The sequence below is a fragment of the Abramis brama genome, assembly GCF_963993115.1.
Source record: "Abramis brama genome assembly, chromosome: 16".
NCBI lineage: Eukaryota > Metazoa > Chordata > Actinopteri > Cypriniformes > Leuciscidae > Abramis > Abramis brama.
In genome coordinates, this window is record NC_139978.1 from 30,067,040 (window position 1) to 30,081,210 (window position 14,171).

Below are 14,171 nucleotides of genomic sequence, written 5' to 3' on the forward strand. Positions count from 1 at the left end.
ACTAAATTACAAAAATAAACTTTCTTTCCTTTTAGCTCAGTGTAACAGGACCAAATTATAAAACAGCGCCCCCTAGGACAATAACTTCGGAACTGCATTCACTCAAATGGCATCTATCTATGCTTTTTCATTTTAATAATTAACTTAATCTTTACACTACTTATTACCCTTGAGTCACTTTCGTTCTCAACCTTATTGGATAGTCGCCACAATCTCTTGAATAAAACAATTTTTTCCCAGTTTAATAAACTGAATAAACTATTTTTCACAGTTTAAGTACTCTTAAAAACAGTAATCAAAAGGAAAGTAAGGAAACAGGATAAAAAGGCAGAATTTTGTTGAATAACTCTTTATTTAGCAACCACTGAGTTGAGAGGTGCCAACACTGAAAACATCAGCAGCGAATAAGTGGTATTCCCTATTTGTTATGAGAATCTTGCTGTAATTTAATACACTTACACATTTTAATAGGCAATGTGAGAATGTTGGGAAGTTTTCAAAGTAAAACACCAAGGGAAGAGTGTTTTGGTGGACTGTTAACTTCCTTTCCACAAGGAAACATGATATGGCACAAAAGCATTCTACAGATAAACAGATGAGAGAGACGGCAAAGAGAATAGTATGTGGAAAAGGAATAGCGGTCTTTGAGAAACCAACAAACTAACATGACTGCTGAATATTCTCACATTCATTCACATAACCTCAACATTTTTTTTACCCAGTGCATTAAATGCTTCTTTGAGAACATCTTAAACTTCAATTAGTATGCCTTCAAGAAATGGCAAGGTGAAACGGAGTAAAATGCTCTAACAGCCAATCAACAGAAACCTTCACCGTGCCGAGTATGGCAAACGGACCATCAGAAAACAAGGTTATTTAAAGTGCAGATGAACCAAGTCAGTCATGCTGGGAACGGAGTGATAATCAGTTGCTGAGTGTTCATGCATACAATTAAGAACAACTTCGAAGGAAGGATTTCAGTGGTACAACTAAAAACAAAACAAAAAACCCCCCCAAAGGGTAGAAAATGTATCAACTGATACAAATCGGTACCCTTAACCTACAATGAAAAAGTAAATAAATAAAATCAATACTAAAAAAAAAAAAAAATCTAACACTTTCCTCAGAATTTCAATCATTCATCAAGGGTTTTAATGATGAGCAAAATCCCCTTATTTATCCTCTGCTGATTTGTAAGAGAATCACCTAATGCGTTATTTCACATGTGAAAGTAGGAAAGAGTTTCTTCAGAATACTTCTGAATACTATCATGAAGCCTACAAGACTCTTGTATTTGTTGTTACTCCACGAGCAAGTTCCAGGCTACAGCGCGCGGGGCCGCTTGGGGTTAATCTGCTTGCTGGCTTGTTCCTCTTCTTGGAGCGTAGATCGGAATGACCTCACTTTATCTGATAATACAAGCAGACACACATCCATTAATACTCCATTCCATCAGGAAAACATCGAACTCTTCTGATTAAAGGAAAAACTAAAAATCCATTCAAGGTAAATGCATTACCACGGAGCTCAATAAAGATCTCGATCTTCTGGTCAAGAATCTGCTCGAGCTGAGAGGAGTAGGTGTCCACATCATAGTCCACCTCCTCCGTCATCTCCAGGAGAACCTTCTCGTCCTCAAGCCACCTGATAGACTCCTGTCAGCACACACAGTGTGAACATCATCAATAGCAATTCCCTTTTTCAGTTTTGGGGCAGAAGCTTATCAAAGTATAGGCTAAATAAACAGAAAAAAAAGCAAGCACAGCAAACCAAACGCTGACATAAAATAGCCTAAAAAGCTCTAGAGTGAAAGCACAGTTAAACAAACACCTGAAACACAGCCCTGTGGTCCTCCAAAACCTGCTCCTCCATCTCCACCAGCTGAGACACTGCCTCATGGAACGTGAAGAGCTGAGGGGAGACTTCCTCTTCCTGTCAATATTCAAACACAAGCTTTTATCACACCTATAATAAGGAGGTGTATGATCCACGGCATCTAAAAGGAGAGTGAGGCAACCAATTGATTGCCTGTCTAATATTTATCAATATTTATCTTTATAAAGCATGAATACATTGATGACAAATATAGCCTTTATAAACACATTTAAAAAAATATACTAAAATTAAAATTATTTGAGGTGTGATTGAATTTTTTTAGTTGAGATGGCAGGGTTTATCACCTATAGTCCTTTTAGCCCCACCCCCTTTCTGTGCTCGTTGTGTTCTGTCTTCCGGTTTGAATTTCCACAGCATGGAGATCTTACGGATTTATGAATGAACAGCTCGTTTTAAAATCTTCCAAGTCAACTGACATTTGTTACGACATCCGCTTCAAACATTATAGTGCTCATGATAACTTTCAGTAACTCTACAATAAGTAAATCCACTTCACCAGCTAATTACTCTTGGACAGCAATTCCATAGAAATATACAGCAACCACAAAAACTGAAGTTCAAAGAAAAAATTCTAAACATGGCTGCGCACTTGTTTCTCTGCGCATAACCTCTATACTGCAGCCAGCCACAGACGGGGGGGGGGGGTGTCAAAATGTTTTGGCTTTTTTTAGGACGTGTGCAGCACACTTGTAAGTAGACAGATGGTCACAAAATATACTTCTAAAAAGTATAACATTGTAGTAGTTGTCATAATGTCATCAAGCATGCATTTTTAAAGTGGAGTAAATATTAGAAAAAGATGTGTTTTTACATTCTGTTCACAGAGCAGTTTGAGGTCATCTCTCTGAGGGGAGTTACCCAACTCCCAATCCTCATCCATGATGTCCAGCTGGTTGATGGCGTTGACATTGGGGCGGATTCCCTCCGTCACAGCATTAGGATCCACGGTCAGCTCCTTCACTCTAAATGCACAGATTGACAGCATTTATGATGATGTTTTTAGAGCAATCATGCTGACCTAAATGACACCATGCACAGGTCACAGGACTGAAAAGCTTCAATATAATCTGGGTACTTACTACATAGAACAATTATTAAAAAAAAAAAAGTGTAACCTGATGTCACACTGTATACTCTTACCTTATTTAAAACAGAACCTTACATTATTTAGTACAAAAAGTCTAAAGCTTTATACTTTTAACAAGCATGGTGTGACAATCTACAAACAGGAACAACAGTTTGTTTTTTAAATTGTATTGCGTCATACAACTTGTAGCCATTTGTGCAGTTAACGCCAACTGTTTATGGTGTCATCTCATTTTTTCGAATTATGTACAGTGTTTATGTGCATTAATATTAATATAGGTGTTATTACTAAAGGAGAAGGAAGGACAAAAGCACCACAGAAATGCCAGACATTCCCAGGGTTAGATAAATTAAATGACAGCAGATCATCAGAGGGGAAATGAAAAATGTTTACACCAAGCACAACCATTAGTGTGAGACGTGAGTGCAGCCAATGTGTCTAAAAATGAAACAGACAGTGGTTATACACATTGCTGTGTATGAATATTTATTTTCCATGCATCAGTTAAAAGCCAACATGGGATGTTGGTTATCTACTGAGCAGTGCTGGGGAAGCTACTTTGAAATTGCCAGACAAGCTACACTCATAATGTAATCAATTTAAGATTGTATTTATAATGAAATGACTTTAATTATAATAAATCTATTGGATTATATTATTTTGAATCAGAACAGTATTATTTCTGAGAAGTATTTACTGTAAAAAAAAATTACACTAACAACTAATAAATCACCCTCATTTACACAACACATGGATAAACAGCATTTAACTAAATATATTGATACAAACAAGCTGTAAAATTCTATGAAGATACTACTGAGCGGGTCAAATTAATCAGTAAATCTTTTTTTGAAGTATTCACTGAAATGAACAATCCGATCTAAGGTTCTCATGAAACAAAAATTATAGTAGTTGTCGTCGATAGCAATACCAGTGAACTGTGACAATACTTGATACCAATTTTGAGGTAGTGATACTTTTGACATCCCTAAACAGAACACAGTGATTCGATAAAATTAAACATCATTTGAGTGATCAACTAATTATGGTTTTGAGTTTTAGTTATAAGACTGCAATATAATATAACTAAAAAAAGAATGATTTAGGGGTTTGTTTGTCATTTTTCGCTACTTGAGATGAAAAAATGCTCGTCCATGAAAGAGCCAAATTTTTGAAAACAGTTTGGCAACTATTATGCTACTGATAAATGAAGTTAATAACTTATCACTATTATTTTAGTTACTCCCCAACACTGCTGGAGTGTATCTGACTGAGAACAAGGTGGGAAGCTGCATAGACATGTGCTCATACTCATAGGTAGGAGACGGTTCAGAGCGACTTCCTCCCCCCTGAGAGAAGGGGATGTCAGAGGGGCTAATCCCAAACTCCTTTACTCTGAAGACAGTCAAGAAAGAACAGAGAAAAACAGCAAGAGAGAAAGAGAAGAGCACAGCCAATCAGGAGAGACAAGTTACGACAAGACTTTTTCCCATCAGCATGTCAAATCATTGGTAAATAAAAAAAGACTTTTTTTAAAAGACACTAAAAGGCAACATTTTTAGTGATATTTAAAATATCTTCAAAATGGTTGAAAAAGAAAAAACCAGCTAGAAGCTACATTGGCGAGAGTTCTTTTTCATAAACGCACAACACAGTGCCATGTCCTCACCTGTTGGCATATCTCAGAGTGTTCAGCGTGTTCTCACAGGAGGCCATACCAGGAGAGATGGTGGCGATCTGAGCAGGCAACAGTCACAATTAGAGCTGTGCAACTCCCAATCCCAATGTTTGAGAAAGAGGGCTTAATCAAACTTACCATGCATGTCCTGGAGTTCTCACCGATAAATGAGTCTCTGAGGACCTGTGTTAGCTTGCTCGCTCTGAATGGGGTGTGAGGCTTATTACGGCCCAGAGCTCTGATACATTCCTAATATTTGGGACATGCAAGATCACAATGATTAACTTGAAAATTCAAAATCGCACCTCTTGGCCAAAAGGTTGCCAATCCATGCTCTAGAGTTTGCTCTGGTGTGGTATTTTTAAGGCGCTGACCTTTAGAGCCAACAGACTCTTGTTGATTTCGGCTCCCTCTAAACGAGTTTGCCGATCAGCGCTGGACGTGTCCGCTCCACGCTCGTTGCCCGCCAGATCAATGAGTGAGAATTTGCCATGCATCTTGCCCTTCCTTCGTAGTATGATTTGAAAGACGGCGTGGCTACGGGACGAGTGGGCATTGGCTGAGGTCTGACCTGATGTCCTGAAATGGTAAATAGGAAGAAAATTCAGGACCAATTACACACCAAAGATCATGAATCGTATTTTGGAAACGATTTAGAGATATGCATATTTTAATCAGCAGCAAATAATTCAGTGTACATGTTAATTGCTTTACCCAGCGAGTATTACCTGCAGCTGTTTCCCATTTCAATGAGTTTGAGGACGTCCTCAGTGCATTTGACCTCACGTTCCTGAAGCCCAACCACTTGCACCTGCTGCTTTCCATCTTCTAGCACACGCAGCTTAGCCTTCCGATTCAACAGATCAAATACCTATAGAAGACAAAGACTTTAAACGAATTGTCCTTTTTAAAAAATAGGCTTTAGTTCACATCACAGCCATGAGTCATCAGTTTTCTAAAATAACACTCCTGATAATCAAAAACAAATCAATGAATGGACATATTTTGTGAAATGAAAATAATCCAGTCATCTAGCAAATGCATACAATTCTTCAAATGGTACACATTTTCAATTAACGGAAAGCGAATGTAACTCAAAGCCACTTGCCTTTCCACTGTAAATTTCAAAGAACGTTGCGTAAACCTGAAGATCCAGCTTCTTATAGTTTGGTTTCTTCAGCATGAGGAAAACATCTCGAGCTGTGTGCACGACACAAATATAAACGAGTTGTTTGAATGAAATTACAAGATTAAATAAATTACAGGACCAAATAAACATCAATTACCAGCTAATGCATAGATTCCTTTAGAGCAATCCTGGTTCTTTCCTGAAAAATCTCCACCCATGGTCTAAAACAAAAAGGAATTGATGAGCTTTACGTCCAATTATTATTTATATGTATGCATGTATGTATGTATGTATATATATATATATGTATATATATATATATAAAATGAGCAGTACAGGTATTGTGGTATTTTTTGTAGCAACTATCCAAACAGGATTTTTAAAAATCTCAATTATATTAAATAAACACTTCTTACATGAGTTTTTCCACTTCCTGTTTGGCCATAAGCAAAGCATGTGGCCATTCCTCTATCAAATATGGTTTCTACAAGAGGTCTTGCAGTAAACCTTTGGAGAGAGCAGATAGAAGTTATATTCCTCTGACAATGATCAATTATATTGAGAAATATTCTTGTTTCATGAGCAATGAATGATCCTCTACCTGTAAACCATTTCATTTGTTGTGCTGTCATCAAAGGCATAATCGAAGCGGAATGTTTGGTTCTCTAGGTATCGAGTCAGGTCCACCTTCTGTTTTGGTTCATGAACCATGACAACATCTTTACTTGGAATAGTGATCACATCTAGGTCCTTTACTGTCAACTCTACAACACAAATGAGAAATAAATTACAAAATACATAAGTCAATCAAAAATTAAAAAAAGGTTTATCTTATTTAAAAAAAAATAAAGTAAACCAATTGGCCTTTCTGAGGCATTACCTTTTTTATTGAGGGGTCGTTTCCTAACACAAACACATATTCTGTGCTCTTCAATCTGTCAAAACATGAATTACGTTTTACTTCTCAAAGTAGAAAAGACAAACAAACAAACCTAAGACTGAATTCTAAAATATTGCAGGTTATCGTTTTTTTCTTATTAATAGATTTTTATAATAATATGAAACATTGTAATTTTGTTTTCAGTATTACTGTAATTATCATCATCATCATTAAAATGTGAATCCAACCCAAACTCAAATAGAGAAAATTTGCGGAATAAATAATCATCAAAATAAAAATAAAACAATGAATAATAAATTAAATAACAATTACCATCATAAAGAAAATAAGGAAAAATATAAGATGGTAATATCCGTTTTTGTTTTTTTTTAATAAAATTTCATTTAAGCTCAAATTTTTTTTTTTAATTAAATATTACCCAGATATTTCTTTATTAATACCTACCAAATCTGTCGTGGTTAGTGGTCGATAGTCCAAACTTGCTCTGAAGTCTCTGATCATCTGAAGTATTTCATAGTTCGGAACCGTTGTATCAATCTCCTTCAAAACAAAAGCACATTCACAATAGGGACATCATCAGGTGAAATAATCTATTAGTCAAACCTGAGAAACACATTACAATTAGAAGCTTAGAGACAAGGCAGAGAGATATAATGACAGAAAGATGAGAAGTCTCACCTGTGCTCGCTTCTCTCTTAGTTCCTGTTGTTGTATCCTGCGCCGCTCCCTCTTCTCCTGCAATTTTTCCACTTCCTTCACACAGTTCGACTTCCTCCTTGCTGTTAGAGAGCACAATTCCATTTTAACAAAGCCAACAATCGCTTCCTCTCTAACAACCCGCCCCCTCCCACTGTATCTCCCTCTAAAAAAAGTGTGTATTTGTGTAGACAGAGTGGCTATAGAGGCAAGCCAGAGCCTCTGGCAGCTGGCACATGGTAGCGCCAACAGCCCTCTCCATCTTAAAAGAGCTCTATTCTATGAGCAAGCCTTTTCCAAAGTCATTTATCTATGCGCTCTTGATTGTCCTCATATCTGAAATGACTGCTATTACTTGCAAACAATAGTATCAGTAGAATATGGAATAAAAGATTAGGCCACATAACAGTCATTAATATTCATTCAGACTTTACATAAAAACAGTGTGCAATTTGAACAATGACTCATATTGCAACACTAAACTATGGGTAGGAATTTTTAGACACCTGGTGATTTGACTTTCGGAGAGTTATGATCTAATTCCAAAATTATTGTCTAAGCATCTCAATTTTGTATCAATAGCATAGGGGCATACATAAACTAAAATATGACTGAAATAACCTGACAATAGACACTGCATGGATCAGATCAATTCAGAATTGTTTAAGAGAGAATCACAACACATCTGTGAATCAATAAACAAGCAAATCAGTCAAGAAAGCTTGTAGTTCTGGCCAAAGGATGTGCAGTATCGTGCGGCGCACATAAAACAGGTTGAGCATTTTGATTCCAGATTAATTCGGCAGACAGACTCTTGTAAGCTTCATAAATTCAAAGCAAGAGGATTAATCAGGACAGTTCAGAGTCATGTCAAGGCTGCCACAGACGGTCACTGACATTCAGAGGGACGGCTGGGGTGTCCAAACCACACCCCACAAGATTTGAGCCAAGACACAAACAGATGATCAAGGTTAGGTTTACTGCAAAATAAAGACTCCAAAAGGATGCTTTGTCTTTATGCATGACATGCATCCTCTGCAGGAGGCCTCAGTTTGGCTTTCAGAGTTTTCCTATGGGGAAAAGGGGGTTGACATGAACAGACTGAAAAGCACTGAGGAGTGTCATATTACCGTTCTGTTGCTGAATTAGCTCTCTTTGGGTCTGGCTCTGTGTGGGCTGAGAGGGTTGTTGTGCAGGTGGAGGGGGTGCTGATTCTGGCTGCTGCTGCTGCTGTTGGGCCGGCCGTGCCCGAGTCGAGACAACTTTACAACAGAACACATATAAGAGTCAGCAAATCACAGTCAGACTATGTCTGAAAACTTAACAGGAGCACTCAAACATGCCTATAATGCACAAAAATGGCACTCAGGTAGACAGCTTTCAAAATTTTGAAACACAGCCCAGCCAGCATAGTATGGTAGTATGCTGAGACAAGTAATTTAATTTGAATAAAAGTTGACATTTTGATTACAAATTATGATATTGCTGTCAAAATTGTTGATTTTACTTTTTTTTATCATTCACAGTAAGATCAATAAAATGTATTTAGAAAACAGATAGGGTGAATGTTAATTTCATGCTGACTTTAACCCTATAAAGCCTGCCATATCATATTTCTACAGCTAATGGGGTGACCACCTGGTTATTGCTCTGTAGCAGGACAGTAGATGTGATTTTATGGGAAAATGTGGAACACGGTAGTGAGACATACATTTTCTACTATTAAGAACCATTCAAACCAAGAGTGAAAACTATAAAAATAAAGACACAGTTCTAAAAATCATTCAAAATATATAAGAATAGCAGAGTCCAGACCATGACTATAACGATAACGGCACAGAGAACACAAAAACAATGACAGCCAATCAAAATCCGTCCTACTTTAAAGAGCTTGAGCATTTAAAGCGGCAGACGACAAAACTGAGCGTGCACTTATAATAAACAGAACATTATCGTTTGCTGGTGTGGACACTAATATTGTTATCGTTATCTTCACAGTTATTGTTCTTGATGTGAACGGGCCTTTATACTATGTAAATATTGATTTACATTAGTAGGTAAAAAAAATCACATTTTATAAAAAATAAATTTGCTCATAGCGTCTTATTTTCCTTTATTAGCCTATGCAAACATTAAATGCGCTTTTAACGAATTCAATGCATTTTGAACTTATTTTTTTGTTGGATGTGGCAGGTTTGATTTTCTTATCCAGAATGTGTCTAGATGAAGTCCCGGCTGGTGTAGCTATATTTAACGACTTTGATGAGGTCCACACTGATTCTTTTGCTCCGTCCAGTCGACATCAGCAGAAAAATACTTATCTACGTATATGCGTTGGCTGGGATTTTTCCCGCTCTAGCTAGAACATGACGGCTGCAAAAATTTATTTTTAAACAGCAATAGCATTTTTAGTATTATATTACCTATTATGGTATTGTAAGCTCCCAATTTCGAGACTGTGGTCACCCTAATTCTCAACATGATTAAAACTTTGCTGAAAAACCTATTGTACACAGCAGGTGCATCGCATTGTATGTTTTACCCCCCACAATAAAAACTTAAATCTTACTAAGACATATTATTGGAAAAAATAAGGAGTGACAAATGATGTATATGCATTTTATGTAGTAGTCTGCTATGCTGTTATAAAGATCACATTCATTTACATTACAAGTTATCAGAATTTCATCTTCCTATTTGCCCATGTCAACAACTGCACCAAATTGCATATTTCAGGGCCTCTAAATAAAACTGAAGTGTGGGCTCCATATTCTTTTCTATAAAAGTCTGATGTATCAAATATGACTTAACAAAAAACAAATGCAAACTTTATTTATTTAGATTTTTAAAAATATTTTGTCTAAAGGTTCAAAGAATAATTATAGCACTGAATATTAGAATTCTGTTATACAAGAGTACCCTGTCAAGATTAAGTGCTTGTGGAGTGTGCAATCTTTGAAAACTACACAGCCTCAGACTGAGCACACTGAGCCTGACACATGCATGCGTCACCCCTTCATTTTGAAACACCCAGCACATGCACACTACATATTTATTTAATTAAATCATATTCTTTAGAAGATTAATAATCGCACATGGGCTAACTGCAATTTAGAAATTATTCCGATTTATTGTGCAGCACTAATCATGAGTCATATAAGAGCAAATATACCTCTGTTGTCTCTGGATGGGATTTCACTTCTTCCCGGTGCAATAGTTCTACGATTCTGCACACAAACAAAAGCGTACAAAAAGGTTCAAAAGATGCAAACAATTAGAGTGCAAACTCAACATTTAACTGTGATCTTGTACAAACCTTAGGGATTTTGTTGACTTTCACAGAGCTGGGTGTAGGAGGCGGTGGTGTAACAGGGCTCAAGGAAATCTCTTCCTCTGCAGCAACATCTGGATTTAGTGAGAATATGCACTCCAAATCAATCTGTTACAAAAAAAAAAAGAAGTGAAAATTACAAGAATAAAACATTTTTTTGGACCACTTCTATCCAGGGTTATTGTAGTTAACTAAAACTGAAACTAAAACCCTAAAAACACATTTTTGAAATAAAAATAAATGTTAACTAAAATAAAATAACTAAATTGGAAAATATAAAAATAAAAACTTATTCAAAATAGTAATAAAAACTATAATAGCATCTCTAAACTAAAATAACACTGCTCATACCAAAGCATACAGAATGTCCTAATATTAAAAAAGGTACAGGCCAGCCAGGGTATGATTGCAGAATTCATATTTAAAAGGAACACGACACGTGTCCACTGACTGAGGGCATACTGCACCCTAACAACACCAGAATGTTGTTCCATCCATAATTAATAACAAAGGCAGCTGAGAGGCTACTAGACTTACCTCTTTCCCTTTGGTGTCTCCATTTTCTATCCATTCCACAGTAACACTGTCATTATCTTCATTCAAAGAGGTCACCATGGCCTGGTGTATTCGCCCTGTAAGAAATCCAACAGCTCTAAGTGAGAAAGACAAATGAAAAACATTCATTCATATGTTTTGAAATTTTAAACAAGTTTGAGTGGATCTTGAAGAGGTCATGTACAAGATGGCATGAACGCAAAAACCTGCATCAGAAGTTGTGCTCATCAACTCCTGAAAAGTCTCAGAGCATCACCGAAAACAAACAGCCATGTTTCCGCATCTATTATTCAGCAGAGCTATTCCTACTCGCACGTCTCCATCCCTGCAATTATTCAACAGCGGCATCAGCAGGAAAAAGCACATATTATCCTGCCATAAAACAAGCTATTTAAAACCCCAGCATGCAACATCAGGCCAAAAGAAAAGTCAAGACCCTGCTTTAAGTAAAAGGCACTAGAGACCTCCTCTGTTTAAAATGTCACAAGCACTGCTCGTCTTCAGAGTCAACAACAGTCATCTCTATTACGCAATACACAAAACTTCCCAAAGAGACAGGAGTGGTTTGTTTAACACGTCAACAGATCCAGGCTCATTCGTTTCTTTGCTGCAAAATGAAGTTAAATATAACACAGCCTTCTCAAAGAGATAAAATCATAATCTGTTCTGACAGTCTTCAACACTGTATTAATGCTAATACCAATGAAATGCCACTGAATGCTCACAAGACACAAACTACACTAGTTTTTACTAAATCTACATTTCTGTACTGAGAAATCAGCAGGAACTAATTTGATTGTCATTGCAGATTTACTGTCTTAATCTTAATTAAACCTCTCAAATGTATTGTCTTTTTATGACCAATAAGATACAGACTATTTGTAAGTGTCCATAACAAATATTCAGAACAATGTGTGTTTGGTTTTGACACAACATTAAATGAATTACCTTTTAACTACAATGGAACTGTATTCTTTAACAACAAGAATAATGTAACAGTAGTAGTATTACTATTGTTGTTATCTATGCAAAGTTGTAAAGGGGAAAAATAGGTTTCATCCGTCTTTGGCCACATTTTTAACCTTAAAATAAATTGCTGTTCTTTAAAAAGTTGAGTAGTTATCCAAACAATACATTAAATAGGCTTCTTCACATGCAAAAGCCTTTATTTGGTTCTATTTATGAGTGATTGAACTGTGAATATTGGTAATATATGTATATATGTGTGTGTATATATATATATATATATATATATATATATATATAAATCAGTCACTAATCATGTCTGTCTATATAATGCAACCAGTCCCAAGCTTCTGCTGTCAGCATTTCTTTTGGCCATTAGGATGCGATCAATCTCTGAGCCCACATTACATAACTTTTAGGGAACTTGCTTGTCATCTTCAAATCATGACATTTACTGAGTCATCTGTCCATATTATTATGAATATGTAAACTCTCAGATGTCATCATAACTTCAAATGAGTGGCTGGTGTGAACTTAAGTGAGCTGAATCAAAACTTACAGTGAGTTTAAGGCTCAAAACTACCAAGCTAAACCAGCTGGTTTGAGTAAACCCAGCAACCTCCCTCTCTCCACACTTATTTACACCCAATCTGTGAAACAAAACATTCATTCATTTGCAAACGACCTAAGATGGCTAACCCACTTAAATCCAGAATCGCCAGGACTTCCATGATTATATTCCCTACCAATATAAGACATGGATGTTGTTGAGCTCAAATCAAAGACAATCGCACACATTACGAATAACTAAACAAACTCCACCCGGGTTAGCAGGTGGCTAACGTCAACCGACAGTTGCACTGTTGATTGACACAAGCTCATTAACTACCCGGCAACCAGCAGCAACAGACCAAACTCAGCGCCATATATCGATTTATACCAGGCTCAACCACCTAAACTATCGTTTCTGCCTTGTGTATTTGTGAGGTAACGTTAGCATCCGTTAGCCGAACCGGGGAAACGACTTTAACGGACGGTTACAAGCGACCCAAATATGAACTCACCATCGCTGCGCTTTATCTCCACAAAAATCCCCACGACGATCTTGCCGAAGGTCGCCGCCATGTCTCATTTATGGGACGATGGGAATAGTCAGATAGACGGCGGGGCGTGTGGGAACTAAAAACAGTGTTTGTGTTTGAATTTTTCACATTTGTTGTTCCGTGTTGCTCAAAACCGGGAGGCGGCCACAGCGCGAGACATAAAGGGAGAGAGTACAGGGCGCGTGCGCGGGGGACGTCCGCCTTGCGTGTTTTTTTTTCTACCCACAAGTCCCGCCTTCTGCACTAGGATTGGCTAGAAGCAGCTGGAGGTTTGCGATCGACAGTTTAGGTAACCTTAGCAACCAGTGGAAGCGGGAAGGTTGCTGTGTGGTAAAAATAAAATGTGTTAGTGAAAGTAGGTGCATTGAACTTAGTTTAGAGATATATAGCCTGCTTACCTAATCAGTTGAGAAAAAATATATTCCACATATCCAAAAAATAAAAAAATAATTGTAACAAATCCTTCCAAATCCTTATAAATTTTCTTTTGTCCAGAAAGCATACATGTTTTTATTAAAGCAATTTTTGGAGATATTTTGTTATTTGGGGTTGTTCTGCATTGTAAATGTGTAAATGTAAATGTAACCATTTCATACACTGCAGTTGTGACTGATTGATTTTTATTTGCCCACGTAGTTTTAATGGGAATTGTGTGTGTGTTTTCATGCCTTCATTTGTGTGTGTTTGTTCTGGATTGTAACAGATTTTTTTATATATTTTTGACAAATTCCCTATTTTCCACATTTCCCATTCACTGGGGGTGATTTAAAATGACCTGCAAAGAATGTGTTACTATTTTTATTACAACCACATAAACTCCTCGAATCCA

General features: G+C 36.8%; 1 protein-coding gene across 4 annotated transcripts; it reads right to left on the reverse strand.

Annotated features, from left to right (window-relative positions):
• Nucleotides 1-332: 332 nt before the first annotated feature.
• On the reverse strand, nucleotides 333-13,530 carry kif2a (kinesin family member 2a). Of its 4 annotated transcripts, none has more exons than XM_084087707.1 (21): nucleotides 13,304-13,530; nucleotides 11,256-11,350; nucleotides 10,704-10,826; nucleotides 10,560-10,614; nucleotides 8,518-8,649; nucleotides 7,370-7,470; nucleotides 7,136-7,231; nucleotides 6,671-6,725; nucleotides 6,392-6,554; nucleotides 6,207-6,297; nucleotides 5,948-6,011; nucleotides 5,770-5,861; nucleotides 5,390-5,532; nucleotides 5,036-5,240; nucleotides 4,800-4,910; nucleotides 4,653-4,720; nucleotides 4,295-4,378; nucleotides 2,708-2,858; nucleotides 1,831-1,932; nucleotides 1,520-1,655; nucleotides 333-1,409 (listed from the first exon to the last, which is right to left on the reverse strand). In XM_084087707.1, exons 1-21 carry the CDS (start codon nucleotides 13,362-13,364, stop codon nucleotides 1,324-1,326), a joined length of 2,214 nt encoding a protein of 737 aa, XP_083943833.1. In that variant the 5' UTR covers nucleotides 13,365-13,530; the 3' UTR covers nucleotides 333-1,323. The 4 variants fall into 4 exon arrangements, with proteins under 4 accessions (XP_083943833.1, XP_083943834.1, XP_083943835.1 ...); XM_084087708.1 differs by having other exon boundaries at nucleotides 11,256-11,370; XM_084087709.1 differs by lacking the exon at nucleotides 4,295-4,378.
• Nucleotides 13,531-14,171: the final 641 nt, after the last annotated feature.